This window comes from Scomber scombrus, chromosome 9 (assembly GCF_963691925.1).
Source record: "Scomber scombrus chromosome 9, fScoSco1.1, whole genome shotgun sequence".
Lineage (NCBI taxonomy): Eukaryota > Metazoa > Chordata > Actinopteri > Scombriformes > Scombridae > Scomber > Scomber scombrus.
The window spans coordinates 17,808,916-17,829,590 of NC_084978.1; the positions used below are offsets into that span (position 1 = coordinate 17,808,916).

The 20,675-nt window shown below is 39.1% G+C and overlaps 1 protein-coding gene across 3 annotated transcripts; it reads right to left on the reverse strand.

Moving 5' to 3' along the window:
* Positions 1 to 962: 962 nt before the first annotated feature.
* etf1a (eukaryotic translation termination factor 1a) lies at positions 963 to 9,455 on the reverse strand. Of its 3 annotated transcripts, none has more exons than XM_062425148.1 (11): positions 9,326 to 9,455; positions 8,813 to 8,923; positions 7,313 to 7,488; positions 6,457 to 6,596; positions 6,203 to 6,341; positions 5,852 to 6,042; positions 4,327 to 4,456; positions 4,017 to 4,190; positions 3,854 to 3,918; positions 3,620 to 3,767; positions 963 to 1,707 (listed from the first exon to the last, which is right to left on the reverse strand). In XM_062425148.1, exons 2-11 carry the CDS (start codon positions 8,896 to 8,898, stop codon positions 1,625 to 1,627), a joined length of 1,332 nt encoding a protein of 443 aa, XP_062281132.1. In that variant the 5' UTR covers positions 8,899 to 8,923; positions 9,326 to 9,455; the 3' UTR covers positions 963 to 1,624. The 3 variants fall into 3 exon arrangements, with proteins under 3 accessions (XP_062281132.1, XP_062281133.1, XP_062281131.1); XM_062425149.1 differs by having other exon boundaries at positions 9,330 to 9,416; XM_062425147.1 differs by lacking the exon at positions 9,326 to 9,455 and adding an exon at positions 9,051 to 9,261.
* Between the last annotated feature and the right edge of the window lie 11,220 nt (positions 9,456 to 20,675).

Genomic DNA, 20,675 nt, shown 5'->3' on the forward strand with positions numbered 1-20,675 from the left:
TCACTCCATTGAGGATTGTGAATGGTTAAAATGAATAAGTGATTAAAATAATGTGGTAACCAAAACCAAAACAAATCTTTTACAGCAGGGGGTCCCAATTAAGACTTATCCAGTTAAAGTAAAACCTGGAACAACCTCAAATCTGGAACCTGTTCCAGACTCAGCAAAGTAATCCTGACAACTAAGTAAACCAGGCACAACTTAATTTATTGTCATTGTTTGTCTTAATTCACCTTTGTTGACCCTTTCTATGAATCCAATTGGTCTTTTAAAAATACCTGACAGGTAATCGACTGTATTTATTTAAATTACTCAACATATACACTATCTAAGGCAGGTTTCACTGTGCAGGTTTGTTTTACTTCAACCATACTTAGTACCTACTCGAATCAAGGTCCTTTCTATTTTGACAATGGGCTTTCATTAATAGATCCCTGTAAAATACAATGTATGATTACGAACCGATCTCTTATCTTTTGGCTTATTTCCTAATGGAGGCAGGTGAATGCCAAACCTCTTCATTCAGATGACTAAACGATCAAATTTCAACGCGTGTGGGAATACACTGCCAAATTCATGATATACTGATGATGTGAATGGATTTTTCTTTGGATGAACAAATGTATTAATACATGCAATTCTATTCAATAGTGGGAGGATCCTAATGATTACCTATATCCGAAAGATTTGGTACCTTTGCTTTCTGCTATTAAAAATTTGAATTTCGACATGAGATTTATCTTGATGAACCGATTAGATATCTGGAACCACCTAAAGGCAGTAATGTATGCTTCACCCACACTTGCACACACCTGTTACAATGATTATAATAATAATAATAATAATAATAATAATAATAATAAGAATTCATTTGATGTCAGTGAAGCAGAGAAAAAGTCAGCCTTTCCAGAAGAGGACAGACACGGCACAGGATTGAGACGACAGCAGATGAGGAGGTAGCAATGGTTTTCAGCAGTTCAAATTTAATACTTTGTCCCCCTTTCTCTACAGAAACCCAGGTAAAAAAAATCCCCCACTCTCATAAAATACAACAGCAGCAGTTACCAGTAAAAAAATGAAATGCAAAAAAAAAAAAAAAAAAAAAAGAGAGAGAAAGCATAGAAGGGAGAAGAGAGAGAGGGTAGGGACATGATGAGGCAAGAAAGGAAAATATATTTTCTATATGTGAGGAGTGAGTCCAAAGTTCATCTTCAGACCGGGTTAAGGGCAGCGAGGAATCTGGGAACTTGCTGTTGTGTTCATTCAAAATGGAGGGGAGGAGGGAAAAAAAAGAACAAAAATGAGTCGAGTCCAATCCAACTAGGGGAAGGAACCAGCACTCTAAGGCAGGGATTTATTCAGGAAGGGCTTTCTCCCTCTCTGGATGAAAGAAAATCTCACTCCTCTTCAGCCTGTGTGATGTATTTTGTTGTGTGTACAGATGAAATGTATGTGCAAGTTTGTGTATGCAACAGGTAAATTGGAAGTTGTGTCTGTCATATATATGGGTCAACACAGTTGCACCTCTCACTTGCTGCAAGAGAGGTGGCAATTTTCTTTCCTTATTTCTTCATTCATTCCTTTGCTTTTCTTTTTATTTCTCCCAATATCAGTCCCCGACTACCTAGTAGTCATCCAAATCAAAGAACTCATCGTCCTCTCCTTGGTACTCCATGCCCTGGAAATCCACCCTGTACCGCAAGATACCTGAGGAACACAAAGACGATAGATTAACAAGAGTAATGTGATGGCTGGCCAGCTTATGTCAAGTTTTGTTAGATCGGGACAGCATTAAAAGGAAGAATTTGTATTAAGGTTGGTCTAATCCCCATTAGGTATCAGGGTTGGAGCTTTAGTAGCTAAAAAGCCTGAATTCCTGAAATCCTTTTTTAAGTGCTACTTACCTAATTAAAGGACTAACTAAATAAAATGTATTTTTGGAAATAGGACTCTTTTATTCTTTTGTATTACTTTGTTTCTTTTAAAATTTGTACTGCTATTAAAGTTTATTTAACCAGCTCTACATTTTAGACCCTCCATGATTGCACATTGTCCTGTGAAATGTGCTTTATTTTACATTATCAGAGTCCTTAAAGAATCTGCACTAGTAAGGACTCTATAACACTAATACTTATTTGACAGTAATAAAGCTTTTCTGGTAGCAGGAAACTATTGTAAATACATAACCATTGAATAATTGGGATTAGTCAAGTGATGTTTTTTGTGTTATAACCATTATAGAAACTACTACTACTATTATAGATATGGTTTAGTTACTGCAGTGCACTTTTTGCACACCAAGTATTTTATCATTATTTATTACACACACAGTTTGTTTATTTCATTAGTACAACTAATGGGTATTTTTAATAATACGTTTTTTCATTTTCTCAATTGGGTAGTCAGATGTGTTTCTATGTGACGCTACGTGTAGATGTAGCTTGCTGTAAAATAAGCAATTTCCTTTGAAGGATCAATGAAGCATCTATCATTGATAAGATGAATAGGACATACGGTCTGAAATTACATTCAGATGCACTGTCAAATAAGGAGAATGTGTAACTTTACTGATCTCCTGTCCTCAAAATGAGATTAATGGAGAGGCTTATTCTGTCTCCTACACTATTGGGACAGTTAGAGTGATGATTCAAGATTACAAAGGAAAAGGTAGTGAAGAAAAGCCACAAGTATTTGTAGGATGTCTAAACACGCCCTTTATATTTTAAGGACACTTTATCATGGTGGATATTTGTGGATAAATGTAGGCTTGAACCTGCCCCCTTCAGCTGAAAATCTATGCACCTACTCGCTATGCCACAGAGCTAACTCACAGAACAAGCTAATCACTGAACTAAGTATATCCTCCTTTTTTAGTTCGACTGGCCACAGACCAGCCCAAAAACCCAGAATGTCTGTCCGTCACTGTCTAACTGACTCACTAAGTGAGAAAGTTTACCGACCGAAGTTTCTCACACAGAGGGTCCAAGACTTAGTGGAGCACCAACCAGCAGATACAAAGACAAACGACAGAAGTTTTACAAGCCTACACATAGGCTAGCATTGTTAGCGTGCCTAACCATGTTAGCATGGTCATGCTGTGCTGTTTGTAGCCAATAGACTGTATGAAAATAAGGTGCAGTTGCAGTGTTTCTGGTTTAATAGCACCATGCTGGACAGGTGACAGGTACGTTTTACGATGTTTGTGAGCTCTGAAAGATATCAGCTGACAGACTGTTAACCTACAATGCTAATTCTATGTAAAAAATGGATGAGACCATGTTTACAGACATCCGCCGATAGAAACAGATGAAAGAGCAGAGGCAGTTAACAAATAATTAGAATAGTATTATATTAATTAAAATTAAGAATAACCTTTACTCTAATGTTGCTTTACCACGTCATGTGATATGCTACAAATATTATTAGGACCTTTATTGAAAATTGCAGATAAATATTACGGACTGACACCGACTATTCCTGTAATAAATTGGCCACCGTTTTGCACATTGACCAAACACAGCCCAGCCACATACTAGATTTTGATTTCTTGTTCTTAACTTCATACCATACAAGTGCACAGTGGAAGTGTTATGACCTCTACTCTAATAAGTGTGCTCACCCCCAATGCCTCCAAAGCCCTTGACGAACTGGGATCCCTCCTGGCTCTTGTCTGTGACTATCTCCAGCGTGGCTCCAAACTTCTTGTAGTTGTTAGCAAACCACTCTAGCAGTGGCATGCTCTCAATCAGCTCATGTTCCTGCCCCGTCTGTAAACACAAAGTCAGACATGATTGGTAATGGGTCTAATTTAAATTAATATGTTTGGGGACTGTCTTATTAGTGTGGCCCTCACCTCCTTGTCTGTGAAGTGAGACTTGTCTTTCTCCTGCTCTGGCGTTAAGTACAAAGTTTTCTCATCTGAAAACCAAATAGAGACACATTGATATTTAGTCTTTACAACATAATATTGTTTCATTTCTCAGCAAAGGTAAATATGGCGTATGTGGTTTGTTTACCATTTTCCGCTCCGTTGCTCTCTGCCCCATGCACACGAAGAATGTAACGCATGGTGTCTAAGTTCTCATAAACTATGAGGATCTCCACCGCTCCCATCTCCAGGGCTTTGAGTGTGTCGTCCACACCAAAACAATATTTCCCTGTGTCCTGACTGATTTCATCAAAGTACCGCCCTGTAGTGAGACAGACAGAAATTTAGTAAAGCGGAATACATATTTAACTGAAAGCAATCACAACAAAAGCATTTGTTTCTTTTGCTCTTATGGGTGACACCTATAAGTGCCTCTCCACTGTGTTATCACCACTTACCTATGAGCTTCTTCTCCTGGATGAACTTGACATTAGAGAGAACCTCTGCGGAGAGCTCGATAGCCTGATTGAAACCATTTTCTCCACCGTATGAGATATCCACCAGCTTCAGAACCTTGGCCTGTAACCTCTGTTAAAAAAACACACAAAAAAACATGCAAACTAGTTAAAGATAGAGCTGCGACAATAAGTTGATTCCTCAACTGATAGAAACTCAATCAGCAACTATTTTGATAAGCAACCAATCTTTTTAATACATTCTTAAGTGAAAAGTCAAAACATCCTCTAGTTTAAGCTCCTGAAACATGAACATTTGTGGCCATATCTGGTCTTAACAGCATAGTAAATGTATTAAATTATGTTCTGTGGCATGTATAAAAAGAGACAGTTGATTCTGATTTGTATCAAGATGGAAAGAGGAAAATATCTAAGTGACTTTAAGAGAGTCAATTGTTGAGGCACGGATGGCAGGAGCTTCAATAGAAACAATGACTAAAGTGGCATCTGCATTCAGATCTACAGAAAGGACATCAGTAAATAGGGTCAGAAATTGTGGAGTATACATTAGTGCAATATGTAAGGAAAAACAAAAGAGCAACTCCTCCTCAGGTGACTGAGAATGTCAATGCAGGACGTGATCAGACTGTCTGCAAGAACAGTCTGTCCACAATTACATAGAGAGGGATATTATAATAGGGTTGCAGTGCATAAACCCCTAATTATGCACATTTGAGAGTTCAGTGGTGCAAAGACCATAGGCACTGGTCTACAGAGATGTAGAAAAAAGTGATATGATCAGTTGAGTCATCCTTCACCATATTCTCAACAAGTGGGCGAGGGCATGTGTGGTGAACACCAAGATAACAGTATAGGCCTTGATGTTCCCCTACAGTAAGAGGTCTGGTGGCTCTGTTATGCTGCGGGGGGCATTTTGTATTTTGTCATAGTATGAAGCTATATACTTCTAAGTATACTCAGTATATTTGCAGTGTTATAAGGGCTTTAAAAGAGTCTAGAGGAAAGTAGTCTCCATTAGGGTATAGCTGTATATAGAATATAAAAAGGTTAAAATGCCTTTTAGCATTTAGACTAAACGTCTAAGGTGTGAGAAAAACCCAGTTGACACAAGAAACCATGATGTATTTGCCAAACGCAGAAATTACGAGATAAACCGTTACATACATGTTGCTAAAACAGGAATTCCTTATAATAAGCTGTATTAATAGTGTATTATGTGTTTAACGGCTTTGCAGGTTTGTGTTTTCTAAAAGTATACACACTATAAAGCAATACGAAGAATATATTAAGCAAGTATAGACACTATAATAGCACTATAAAGGTCAACAGGTTAACAATATGTCTATGTCTATATTATTAAATCTGCCTTATTTTAGTATTTATTTCCCACAGTGACAAGTGTTAGTATAAAAAAACAACATTTAGATTCTAAATTGTTTACTTATCTAGTCTCCAAATTGTTCAGTAAATACTTGATTAAAACTACTCTTCATCAGAACACACTTACTGGGTCAAACATATCAGACTGACTGAGCTCAGTCTTGAAGTCAGCAGAACCAGCCAGGACCATTCCCGCCACATTAACTTTGTCGTTGGACACAAACAGCTGGACAGCCGTCTCAGCCACTTTTCTCACATAGTTGTGTCTCTTCTCCATTCTAAGACGAGCGAAACGCAAAGCAGACTGTCCTCCTCTGCCTGAGGGAAAGATAAAGATAAAAGAAGCAACAATTAGGATGTTTTTAACTGGCAAAACTAAGAGCAACAAACTAATAGAGTACTATTTAATCAGTTCTCTACAGTGCAATGTAGTTGAAAATATCAAATTCAGTGTTGTGTGGGGATCGTGGGTAAGTACCGTGCTTCTTAGGTAGGTCCACAGTAAACTTGTGCAGTACCTCCCTGGTGTTCCCCTGCAGTGTGCCAAACAGCGCCCCACTACCGTCGATCACAATAAAGCCGAACTTACTGTCATCGGAGAGCAGGGCTGTCAATGCCTGTGTTTAGGAGAATGAGGACAGGATGTGCGAAGAGAGCGGATAAAGAGAAGAAAGTCATGTGCCGTTCTCTAAAAGAAGTATACAGACACACAAACCAAGTAAATGCTCTCACCTCAGTGTGGAACTTGTTGTCGCAGAGGTAAAGGGAGGTGTTGATTGGCTTAAAAGGCTCAAAGTCGATATTGACTTTCTTCTCCTTACCTTCCTCTGTCACAATGGTGCCACAGTACACAACCAACCCATTAGGTGGCACTGACAGGAAAGGAAAGTCAGAGATCATAAAATTAGACACATTAAGTTGAATATTATCAAAAAAAGTACAGAAAAATATCAACAAAGTAGAATCTTAGAGGACAATCCACTTTTGGTTTGTTTTTACAGTATTCACAGGGAGATTTGAGAGTATCTCAAAGTGGTAAGTGGTTACCTAATTAGCAATTAAATACTAAACCCAGCACATATTGAGCCTGTTCATTAATACTTTATTATAAGTAGTCAAGTCCATTTTATACAAATAAAATGGACTTGACTACTTATCATAACAGATCTCAGGGCACTTTACAGAGCAGGTCTAGACTACAAGCTTTCCAATATTATTTACTGAGACCCAACATTCCTCTATGAGCAAGCACTAAAGTAGTAAAAAGTAATACATGCCATGTTTCACATGGAAGAAGAGCATTGCTACATAATGCTGTTTTATCAATTTGCTTTTCATGGATGTAAAATATAAAAATGAAAAAAATAATAAATGTGGGAAAAGACTGAACAATTCAGTCAACCTACTGTTTGTACAACATACTGTTTAGAAATTCAACACTAGATCTGACTATCTGGCATTTATTGAAAACATGAGGCTTGTTTTTCACTGAAGACATCCTGATAAGTACTGTCCAGCTGCCCCAGAAAACAAAAGTCCCACAGGAAAGTCAGCAAGGTCTTATCGGAGTTGTCATTGTAACACATACCCTTGTTGTAGAGTTTTAGTCTTTGCTGTACAGAGGTGATGGCCCCGAGTACAGAGAGCCTGTTGACTCGGCTTTTGATGTTGGAAGCAGTACCAAATTCATCAGCCAACATCTTGGCCACTCTGGAAATCTGGTCCTTGGGGGGGATGATCAGTGAGATCATACTGGTGCCATTACTATAGAGACAGAGGGTAAAATGTTATTGCTTGGATACACACTTTATGATACATGCACATTTAGTAACAACACACTACCAAACTTAGTTTACCACAACTACTGTGTAATAGGCTTTACAACACAGTAGCAGTATTCATATCTAGATCAAAAGTACACTGACATAACAGGTGTTATCCACATCAACTCTAATCAATGTTGATTATTTGAATGTTAACCTGTTCATTTTATTGCTGCTAATATATTTCTTCCTCTCACTCTATCCCATTTAGTAAACATAAAACCTTCCATGGCAAAACATCACCTTGACAAGGTCTGAAAGGTTGAGGGGTGGGTTTCCAATTACACAATACAAAATTACTGTCCTTGAAGCCAAGGACTGAGTTTAAGTTCCACTGTCCCACATTGTTGTCTTTCTATTCACTACTGCTGAAAAGGCAGCAGCAGGCTGACACTGCACACATACATACAAACACAGTGGCAGGTAGAAGCAGTTGGATGAATATGGGGCAAATGGTCAACTCTGTGTGTGACATGGCAGGCAGTGGAGCACAGGACGACAAATTTCTGCGCAGATGGTAAGCTGTCGCAAAGCATGCCACTAGCTGGAATTGAAACACCCCCATTTAGCGTCGTGTTTTATAATTCAGAAAGAGACTTACTTGCTTTTCAATTATTCTTCTGTAGCTATTCAAGCTTTAATGTAACGCTAAGCAGCCCGACTATCAAAAGGTAACGTAACCAACTTAATGAACTCTGTAGGGAAACACCGAGCTGTCACATAACCTACATGTAAACAGGTCAGGCCGGCGTCATACAAAATTGAGAAATTCGTCTATCACAGCATGTGGAAGAGAGGCAGCAAGCTAGCCGGCCTTTCTTTCCCATCAGCGTGTTCTCTTGTTAAAGACACTCATGGCGGCCTCTTTACAGAGATGACGTCTATTAGCGGGTCCCATTAGCTTCACGGCTAACACAACCGTTACTAACTTCATGCCGTATGTGGGACGCCAGGCAACATTTCCCACACCATCACAGATTGCACATGAACCTAAGCAAAATCAGAACACACATTCTGTGAGATTACCACATTGTTTCTCGCCTCTAAACGCACTGAATGCGACAGCAGTTAGGGCTAACTGCATTAGCAAGTTAGCAGCCACAGCTACAGTAAGCTAAGTTAGCTACATTCTATGCTAGGCTAACCACTCCCAAATTCGGCCCCACTAAAACGTTCACCAGCTGTTGTCCACCTAAACACCATCACCCGAAAGTCATATACCGCAGGACAGTGTGTCCGTTTGAAAGCTCACATCGACCACTTACCCGCGGGCAGCTTCCAAACTTTTAATCAGCTTCTTGATTTTCCATATCTCCACGTTCCTGTCCGCCGCACTGGGGTCGTCCGCCATCTTTCAGCTGTAATCGCTTCAGCACCTGAAAAGACGTGAAAAAGAGAGCAAAACATATGCCGTAAATCGGTTAGTGACTAGACTGATCGATAATCGCAATCCCAAATGGATTAACAACAAATGTCGTCATAACTATAGCTGGGACTAAATACCTCTCCGAACTAATGGCGGGGTGTCCGTTACGGCACCTGACCAGTAACTGGCAGCTGCCCTGACCGCGAGGGAGCGGTTCTTCCCGGGCTGCCTCTGTCAGGACAGACCGCGGAGATTAACAGGCCTACAGCCTGCCAGGCCCTAGCGTCCACCCTGTTCTTATCTAATACGACCTACTTTTCCCCCTGTTCCCCTGGAAACCAGATGGAAACCGACTGTCAGCTTTTTTGTGGGTATTGAATTTATATGAGCATAAACGGTGCCGGTACGGTACCTGCCTCGGACAACGCCGCTCCGCTCCACTCTCGGTCTGCTTTGCTACGTCGAGTCGGTGGTCCGAGGAGTGACGTTGACTTCCCAACCGGTGTCTCTCTCCGCCGCACGCCGCGCGTGGTGCAATCGACTAGGCTCACGTGGGCTAGGTGGTTAGGATTGTTGGCGTTCACTTCCTGGAAACCACATAGAAACCAATGACGACTCTCGACTGGTACGTCAATCATAACATCCTAAACAACGATTGGCCAAAAAACTGAAAACGTCATCGAAACTGAGAGGGCGTCCGTCACCGTGGGTTATGGGATCTGTAGTTGATGTTATGAGGCTTCATAGACTAAAACTGAACCAATAGATTGACTAGTAGTACAATAACTTTATAGTGTCACTTTTCTGTTCATTCGTTTAGCTGAAGACTCCTTAGCAGTAGAGCTCAGATACTCTAAGATACTCTAAAATAAGATCTATCTTTATTGATCCCCCTTGGGAGAAATTCAAATCGACACAACAATGCAGTGGAAAAAAGTAGTCGCGTAAAGATGAAAGTGATCAAATAAATAAAACAAAATAGTATACACAGTAAACAATCTGTGTAAATAAATCTGCAATATAGGCTATAAATGTTCCTGAGAGTATATGTGTGCAATGTTCCTGGGATTTACATAATAAGGTGCGATGTTCCCGGGATTTACATAGTGAGGACATTCATGAAATATGTTGAATTCTACTTGTAGAAGTCAGGTTTAGATGTTATTGCTCTTTATTTAAAATGTGTTCTAAAATATTTGGTGTGAAGGGCGACATCTAGTGGCTGCTCTTAGAGCTTGTACTTATCAACCTGTCTTTTCTACGGGGTATAAGGGCTACACCATTGACTGTAGGCTATATATATAATATATTCATATTTAGTATACCAGCAATATAAATATAAACATATTTATATAGTCATGGGCCACGTTGAGAGGAGAAAAATCTGAAATTTTGAGAATAAAGTCATAATATTTTGAAAAAAGTCATGATATAACAAGAATTAAGTGGTAATGACAAAAAAGTAGTCATTTTATGAGAATATACTGTTTTTAGGAGAAAAATATAATATCCTATTTTAGGGGGGAAATATCAGAAGTGCAGGGATGTTTAAAGGATAGGTTCACTGATATTGAACCCACATCTTATTAAAATGTTTTGCTGTGCTTAGCACTGTCTTACTGGTAACTTAACTCTTCTTCTCTGGGTCTAAAAACACAGCCAACTGGGAGAAACATGTGACCCTCAAAAACCAGCAGTTGGTAGGCTGATGACATTTGGATAAGCTATGACACTGTGACAAGCCATTACGTCTGCAGAAATGTTTTGATTACACTTTGTGTGCTTCTTAAAATTTAAAGGACATGTTCACATTTTTTCAAGTCTGCCTTAAAATAACAGTCAGGTGTTCAAATGCACATTTAAACAGCTTTTTCTTGCCACATTCATTACTCCTGTTCATTCTGACTCTCACAAGATTCTTTCATAATGCACTTGCAATGTAAGTGATAGGGCTCAAAATCCTTACGCCTCCTTCTGTGTTTAAAAATGCAGTTAAAAGTTTATTTGAAGCTAATATGAAACTTCATCTGTCTAAATTAGTCAAATCAAATATAGCTCTCAACATTACAGTCTTTTTAGTGCCAAAGTCCCTCTTTTTGTTATTATATTTCCACTGCATCTCAACAGGGAAATATTGTCTGAGGAAACACAAGAGGGAATTTGATGCTAAGAAGACTCTACGTGTGTTGGATATCTACTTGATATGAATAACTCAGACTTTTGAAGCCTCACAAGCTTAAGATACACTGTTAAATAAGGTGACCAGATTTCTGAAATGAAAATGCGGCAGTGAAAAATCATTAAATATTATCATTATGAAATAAAAAATGGGGACAAGTACTTTTCATGTATTTTATCCTGTCCTATTACAAAAGGACCAGGTTAATAAATCAAAATATCAGCACCCATAAATATCATGTATCAGTAGCGCACAGCAGTGTCAAAAACACAAATATAGAAAAATACATGAGAAAAAACATCTCTCTTCCAAAAATAAGTGTCATGTGCAAAGACAGCTGCCAGACCAGTAGCTAGTAAATATCATCAAGATGTAATTAATAATAATTACCAAGTCAAAACATATAAAAAGATGTAAGTGGATCACATAATGTGTGCCACTGGAAACTGTGGGCCTGGCCCAAATAGTACAAAAAAGTCACAACAAGAAAATACATCTCTAGTAAGAAGGCTGTACACAAAAGGTTGCAATCAAACAAAGAACCAATGGGTGACATCACCAACCATCCATCCACTGAGGAAGACAAAAATATCTTAGTCTTGTTAGCTTGAGTTAGGATGGATTTTTTGGTCAAAAGTTTCTACTCACAACTGAACACTGAACTGATATTTATGACACAAAAGGTGGCAATCAAAAAATGGGTGACATTACCGTGATCCCCTCATTCATCCACCTCCGCCTCACGAGCCTGGGTAGAATAAGAGCAGAGGAGAACATGAGAAAAACTGCAAGAACAGAGCCAATAGTAATAGTTTACTACTGTATTAAAATCAAAACCTACATTTATAAAGTGCACCCACAAAAGTCACTCATCACTCTGTTATTTACTTCTTTATTTATGCCTTTCCACACTGTTCTCCTGCTCTTTTCCTCTTCTCTCCTTCACTCTGTTGTTTACTTCTTTATTTCTGACTTTCCACACTGTTCTCCTGCTCTTCTCTCCTTCACTCTGTTGTTAACTTCTTTATTTATGCCTTTCCACACCGTTCTCCTGCTCTTCTCTCCTTCACTCTGTTATTTACTTCTTTATTTATGCCTTTCCACACTGTCCTCCTGCTCTTTTCCTCTTCTCTCCTTCACTCTGTTGTTAACTTCTTTATTTCTGCCTTTCCACACTGTTCTCCTGCTCTTTTCCTCTTCTCTCCTTCACTCTGTTGTTTACTTATTTATTTTGCATTTCCACACTGTTTTCCTGCTCTTCTCTTCTTCACTCTGTTGTTAATTTCTTTATTTCTGCCTTTCCACACTGTTCTCCTGCTCTTTTCCTCTTCTCTCCTTCACTCTTTACTATCAGTCTCTCCTATACTTGTTTTCTCTCTAATCTACAACACAGCAACATAGAGATAATATTTTAATCTCATGGTAATCTAATATAACAAGTTACACCTTTACTAACAATAGTGACATACAAAACAGTGACTCAGGGCATCAGCTGATCAGATGGTCTGCATATATAACTACTACAGTCAACCATTGACTTATTAATTAATTAATTATTTTTAACAGAGTCTCATGTCCCTATGCCTACAGGAAAATCATATGCTACCAAAGCAGTCTTCCACCTCCCCCTCTTCCAAAACAGAGCCACATACAATGTCATCACCTGGTAATCTCATGCTAACGTTAACATTACAGCTTCACTAATGACAGATATGAAAACATTGTCATAATGTTAACATTCACTGACTTTTATAAAGTTACGTTAGGTCTTCAGTTCAGATAAACAATCATACTTACTTTAACGTTACATCACTCACACACACACACACACACACACACACACACACACACACACACACACACACACACACACACACACACGCACACACACACACACACACACACACACACACTCTGTGCGTATTTTCCCCCCATTCAGTGTCAAAATCGGGGACATTTTCGGGGACAGCTTTGACCGGGGACAGGTCACCCAAAACGGGGACTGTCCCCGGAATTCGGGGTTAGGGTTAGGGTGAACACACTGTGGATTTTGGCCTCCATCACTTACACTGAAAGCTCATTTGAAGAGGAAAGTTGAATAGCCAGTATGCAAAGATGATTACAGATCACAGCAAAGAAAACCTCAGTCAGTGTTCATTTTGGCACCTGACCTATCCTTTAACTCTGCTACCCAGCTGTACAGGCAGAGATGTGTTTGGCTTGTCATTCTTAGTTTGTCACTTACTATAGAGAAAAGAGAGATAGCAGAATGTGAAACTGGCACAGTTTAAGTTTTTCTTTTGATGATGATTTAAGTCCACAGATGCCCCATACAAGGTAATTGGATTTACTTTTTATTCACTTTTGTACAGATAACATTTCTAATGAACATCAGACACCTATCCAACAGTGATTTCAGGTTTAACTGCCACAATTTGCGATACAACAGGTATCTTGTAAATAACACATGCGTATATGTTGTCCTTTGTTCACCAAAATCAGCAAGGTTCAGATCCCTTTACCCTACCAGTTTCAGGATAATATTGCTTCCAAACTGCTGATGGGCTTGTTTGAAGCCGGAGAAAGGTCACCTGTCCAATTAGTGTAACTGGTGGTAAATCTTTTCTTAAAAAAACAGATTTAGCTGGTTTTACAAGAAAGGTGGAACAGTACTCCAGTGAGTTTCTGTTTGAGATTGATGATGCAGAAGCTAATTGTTGGGTGAGATGCTGGGTAAGCTATGTGTAAAACCAAGATTGTTGTGTGGGCAGATTGTGAGTACAGTGTGGATTTTAATCTGGGTTAGAGGTAATTCTTCAACATAGCAATCAAATACTTAACCTTCTGCAGGTGTAGAAGATTAAATTAAGTGAAAGATCTCAGCCTGTCCTTTTCTTTTTTAGACATGTGGGGGTTTTTTTAAGGAGGGGAGAAAAGATAGAAAAGAAACAGAAAGACGGCAACCTCATATTAGACAACTTTTTTAACTAATCATTGTTCACTGTTAATGTTACATTTGTTATTTCATGTTGACAAAAGAATATGCTATATTTTGTGGATTGTGGTTGTAGTCCTATCTGTCTTTGATCACCACATTATTAGCAAATTTAAGAAGAAAATGTGGATGACAGCTATTGCATTATTATTATTGCTATTGCATAATTCCATTTAGATTTATCATTCAAGTGGGCCTGCTAAAGGCATATTTATTGACCATATTCAGTGAAAAGGGTATGACAGTTATAGCCTACAATGGCAGACAAGACACCCTCCTAGAAGATCTACACAGAGGCCCAGAGCCAAAATAATTTCCCCCCCTTTTTTATAGAGTAGTAAAACAACACTGGAGCCTATGCAGTTTTAAACCACTAGATGACAGCATTGGCTAGTGGACAAATGGGCGTCTGCCGTGTCATCGATAGTCTTATTAGTAGATGAAGGAACGTCATATCCCTTCTTTTTTTTTTGCATTGCTCAATGGGACACTCAGAAGTCAAGTCTTGCTGTGTATTTGCTCTTCTAATTGTAGCATGCAATTTGTTAGACTTTATTAAGTTGCCATATGCTGAATATTAGTCAACGTCTTCAGTGAATTGTGATGGTTTCTATCAGAACAAACATCTGTTTGTGCATAAAACAACAAGCTCAGGGATTATCCCCATGGTATTAGCCATCTCTGGTGAGGGTGGAATTTCTGTCAGTATTTGGCACTTTCTGGATGGCTACATCATAGAGTAGAGTGATATAGCAGTTTTGTGCAACTGACTGCCTCCAAAATTGTCCAGTGCTAGCATCAGAGCCAATTCATCACCATCTGTCGACCATCAGAGCTGTAATGATCTGTCGCTTGGAAATGGATGGCACTCGCTGTGCTGTGGACAGGAGCTGTCATGGTCATGGCTGTTATTCCTCATTTCACCTGGTCGTCACACATGAACATTCATATGAGGAGAGAATGGTGACAGAATGTTTAATCCTCAGCATACGAAACTGAGGAATTTGTTATTAGCAATAATGAGGATAACCAATATAAGGGCACCTTTTGTTGGCTCAGTTATTAGTTCAAATTAATTCTCATGATGCAAGCAGTTAAAGCCTTGTCAAGTTGTGTGAATTTGATTAGTATTCTGTGTTCAAGAGCATTTAAAGAGCTTCAAATATACATTGAAACAACAATGTTTTAATGCTATTAAACATTTTTTAATTCAACTCCCATCATGATTGACTTATCAAGGGATAATTGTTTTCCAATGACCACAACTTTAATAAAATAAAATAACAATCAAAACTGTAACCTCTTAATCAAATAGTGAATGCTGGTACTTGTGCTGGCACCACAAAGAAATTTGAGTTGGGTACAAGCTATGAAAGAGAGAGTGAGGATGCACCCAAATGAGCTACTTCTAGATACAGTCAGGCAATTACATCATCACATGAGGTTGTGAAACCTCTTAGTTGTCTATTCGAGAGGGGACCAGACATCGCTGACCCTGTAAAAGTTAGTCAAAAAGACACAAATAAAAATACATCAGGATAAAACAAATCAAAGCTCTCGATCAGAGGCACCAATTTCTGTGACTCTGATAACCTTGCTGTCATGAAAGAACTAATGCTTTGATGCTTACCCGCCCATGAAAACTTAATTTGCTCCTTGGTGTGGGTAGTGCAGCTCTCAACAAGGATGAGGAAACCTTTGAACTCCTCAGAGGGAATTAAGCAGCACTTATTCTCTGTTGACTAGCTAATCTGTGACTCAGTATGTGTCTCTCATGCTCTCTTTCTTGGTACTGCATAGTGAAAGAGAGGATCATAATCGTCAGCACTTCAATAGCTTGCTTATGATTTAAACCAATCTTCTTAGGACGAACTGTAAGGGTCTGAAAATGCACAACTGCTGCTGTCTGCCAGCCATCTGCTGCACTGCTGTGAGTTTTTAGTTAAGGGACAAGTGAAAAGATTTGGGTTCACAGTGGCATGGGTGTTCTGGCGTGTAAATGCTGTTTTATTTTGCAAATCCCAGAGTTGACATTCCTGTCACAACATTGGCTCTCTTACTGCTCTCCACAGAGGCAGGAGGAGATTTACAGATCTGCGTCCTAATATTAAGTGGATTAATCAGGAATGGAGAGTCGAGGTTGTCATAAATATAAATGAGGCCTTTTGAGGCACAGGGCAAGGCATACTTCATGTCCACACAGTGTAGGCTATTAGGAGTTTATCAGCGCAGTGGATTAAGACCAATAACCTCAATTTAGAGGCCAGGACACACAGTCAATCTTAATGATGCATTGAAAAGGGGTTAAACCCAAAGGTAATATGGACCAGCTGGCTTGCCTACACCACTGACTGACCCAGGGCATAATCCAATTGTCTTTCACGCCTCAGGGAGCAGAGAGTTCAGTGTATTTTGCAGCTGAAGTTTAGACTTAAAAAACTCCCTTTGCCTTATTTTCTGTTACTGTAATGTAGAGTAATAAATATGCAAGAATAGCAGAATTTCTTGATAAAAAAATGTGCTACCTGTCAATGTTAGCTGGGAGGATAGTGCTGTGTCGCAGTCAATACATGCAGCTGATAAAGCCTGGATGCCACCCATCATTCCCCAAGGAGAGATTAGCAGATGCTCCCATCAATCTCCCAGTTTTCCCAGGGCATGATGGTATATCCTTTCTGCAAACAGTCTATATTGGAGAATGCAAATTAATGCACACATTTGTACACAGAAAAAACACATTTGTGTATGCAAAAATATACCAAATGCAGCTGTTCAGAAACATCTGTTCCATCAATGCCTGTCACATGCATAAACAGCACAGTACCCCATCTAATGACTGTGTTCCTTTAGCTTTTAGCGCAATTAATGTAATGTACTAAGGTGGAGGAAAATACTTTAAATTCCATTGTCAGTACTTGTTTAAGATGAATACCAACCACATTCATTTATGGTACTGTAATCTGTGGGCACCAGAGACATAGAAGTCTTCGTTGCCATGTCTGAGAAAAAAAAGAGGTTTTCATACCACTGAGCCCAGTGCATGTATGTATAATCCATACCATCACTCATGCAGCTTAGCTTTAAAACAGTCTGACATCATTATATGAGAGCCACCACCACGATTACCTCACAGATAGACTGATAAGGAGAGGAAGATGGGAAGAGGGGATGAATCAGGGGAGATAGATAGTGGAAAATTGATTTTCTTCGAGTTGCATTAATCAAATTGACTACAGAAAGGGCATTATCTGTTCAATGGATTTAATATAGCGTATTAAATGAAGACAAAGGCGTGTCTGCTGAGGCAAGCTTTGTTTGAAGGATGATGATGGCAACGATCAAAAGTCAATGCCATTTGGGTAACATGCATGCATCTCAATATGAATGATTTGTCCAAAATACTCTTCAATGCATTACTCACATTCACCATAACATAAATAAACAAACGTGTCATATTTTTAAAACGCAATTTATACTGCAGCTGTGTTTCTGCATGAATAGGTCTCACATGTGTGTGTGAGAGCATAATTTGTGTGTGTGTGTGTGTGTGTGTGTGTGTGTGTGTGTGTGTGTGTGTGTGTGTGTGTGTGTGTGTGTGTGTGTGTGTGTGTGTGTGTGTGTGTGTGTGTGTGTGTGTGTGTGTGTGCAGTACTGTCAGTTGCATATGTGTGTCTGCTGCTGGCACATGTAGACTGCCGCTGCTGAAATGAGGACATTGAACAGAAAGCATGGAAAAGGACAGACTTAAATTTATTCAACCTGTCACAGCTGTCACAGTAAAACCAAAACGTTTTCAGCTTGTAACATCACCATTTCATTGGAATTCAATATGCTTAGGAAGAGACAAAGAACTCTACACTGCAGAGAGGACAGTGAATTTCATACAGCTTAGTTAATGTAAATGCAATTTGACAATGTCACATTTATTATATCAACCTGGATATAAACTGTGCAATCTATGGACAAATACTTTGTGTTTGTAAAAAAAACAAATCTGTTAAATGTTTTTGTGTGTGTAACAGAGTAAATGTGTACATCTGTTTATGCCCAAAGCCTAGTGAACATCATTTCATAGCCAAAGGGGAAGACAGCAACCAAGCAGGAAATGGTAGTTTACTGACAACATCTTGACAGGGCAACAGTGAAGATCAGTCTGACTGAGGAGCTGAGAGGTGACAAAATGGGATGTAACAGTGCGAAATGAGCTCATGCCCATTTGTCGTATTCATCTCTGAGTAAATCAATACTGTCCATTTAAATATACAAAAAAGACAAATCGATGAACTCAAGCCAGTAAAAGAGGTGGACCTTGTAATAGAGTCAGTTATCCCTGGTTGCAGATGAGGATTGAGTGAAGAAAAGAGTGGAAGCTCCGGACGAAAGAATACAAAAGGTAGACATAGATGGAAAAGGGATGATCATACAATATCTATGTGAGTAGTGGTATATAATTTTTGTTTAAAACAAGTATCAGCAGTGTAATAGAAATTTAGCTGAGCTTTAGTAATTGACATGAGAAGCAAACAGCAAACCTGCTGATTGACAATAATGTTTGTTTACAACTATTTTAGGTTCACCATCACTAATAAATAATCTTCTAATAATGAAATGATGTCAGTATAGTTCCAATAAAGTCACAGAAATGTTTATGATTATGATTTATATGATTTATGTGTATTTTTGTAGGTTTTAATGCTGTTTTTGTAGAACTTCAGCAACAAGACTTCTATCTAATCCACTCTGTATAACATTCCAATGTTACTAATTGTGAGATAATGATCTCTTAACAACCAAAGAACAAATTTATACAGAATGTGCTTTCCACTCTCTAATGAAAGCATGCACCGTGACCTCAAAGATAGTTTGTTTATCAGAGTGGAGTGAGATTAAACACTAGTGTACTTGTACTGTGTTAGATTTTCCAAGCTTAATATAATGGTCCTTACATTGGGGACTTTTGGAAGTTCTTCTGAGATATGTTGGTTCATTCTAATAAAACCCAAAAGGTCACTTGTTGCTCCTAACCAGAGTAATTTGTGATAATAGTACCATTAGGACTATATTAGAAGCTCAGTAGTTGCAAACTCTAGAGAGACACTTGAACTCAGTTAAACTAATCTTACTTTCCAAAGCCAACAAATAAACTATTTGTTATTTCCCGTTAGCTATGTCTGTTTTTTCAAGTTTTTTTATTTTTTAAAGAGGTCAACTGGTGGATGACTGATTTTTTTTGGGTTACATGTTTTTACAAATAAGTGCACTTGCAAAATGCTTTTACCTGATGGCCGCCATCAAGGCGATGGCCTGCTGATTGGAAACAACTTGAACTGATTGATAGGCACAGTTTGATCCTTCAATGATACTTAAAGATGTGGATAGGAGGAGCTGGGAATTGAACCACTAACCCTGTGATTAAAGACAACCCTCTCAGCATTGGAAAACAGAAGAAGAAAGAAAATCATATGTAGCACAGTGATAGCAGCAGCAGCATACTGTTCATCCTAATCTCAGCTACAAAAACAAACAAAAATTAAAACTGCAAGCAGTGTCGAAGGGCCCTCGCACCCCCCCGTTTACCCCCCCAATTGTAACGCCGTACGTGCACGTCGGTGCGTGCGGCGGTCGCAGGGCTGTCAAAACTGGCATGTAGATGTCTTTGCTCCTGTGCCTTTAATTGAACATTGTGTGCAGCTGTTAATGTCTCCACTAGATGGCAGTCTAAGACCACAAATGAGTCTGAGTGACTTCTAAGCAATAAGGAATGTGGGTGAAGGGTCAAAAAATCATTAAGATTGAGCATTTTTGCCTGGATGGCCGACTTCCTGTTGGACTTAGGCTATGGCTCCAAGAGGCTTTTTTGTGCGTCTTTACACGATGCATGTGTTTCCCGAATTTGGTTTGTTTACGTCAATCTGAGTGGAGGGGCTTGATTTTTTAAATTTTCTAGGGGGCGCTATTAATCAATTTTTGCGTCGGCCATTTCCGCGCTCCTTAAAATATCAAAGTGTTCTCCGGATCGGACATGATTGCAAGTTTTGGTGAGTTTTGGGGCATGTTTAGGCTGTCAAAAAGGCGTACAACTATAATAATAATAAAAATTATCCAGATTGAAAATTTTAGCCTGGATGGCCGACTTCCTGTTGGACTTAGGGTATGGGTCCAAGAGGCTTTTTTGTGCGTCTGGACATAATACATAGGCCTTGTCGATTTCATTTTTCTATGTCAATGTGGAAGGCGGGGCTTAAACTTTGAAATCTTCAAGGGGGCGCTGTGGAGTCATCTTCTCACTTAAAAATCCCAAATTTTGTCAGTAGTCAATATGTGTGACTGTTGACGTATGTGTACAATTTGGTGAGTGTAGGAGTTTGGAAAAATGTACAAAATGGATAAAGGCATTAGGGGGCGCTTTTGAGCTGTTGTGCCACGCCCAGAGGCAGTTATGGTCTCAAATTAAAGTGCGCCTGAGTGTGAACCTATGTGGGCAATTTGGTGATTCTGTGAAGATGGGAAAGTCCTCTAAACGCAGAGGGAAAAACGGAAAATTGACGCAGGAAATGCACAATAACTCACTTCCTGTTAGAGCGAAAA

Bases quoted from the DNA above. Each gene is read 5' to 3' on its own strand.
- etf1a (XM_062425148.1), bottom strand. From the start codon at position 8,898: ATGGCGGACGACCCCAGTGCGGCGGACAGGAACGTGGAGATATGGAAA. The intron at 7,489-8,812 runs GTAAGTGGTCGA...CTGTCTCTATAG, and splicing joins AGTTTGGAAGCTGCCCGCGG to TAATGGCACCAGTATGATCT. The intron at 4,191-4,326 runs GTAAGTGGTGAT...GTCTCACTACAG, and splicing joins CCAGGAGAAGAAGCTCATAG to GGCGGTACTTTGATGAAATC.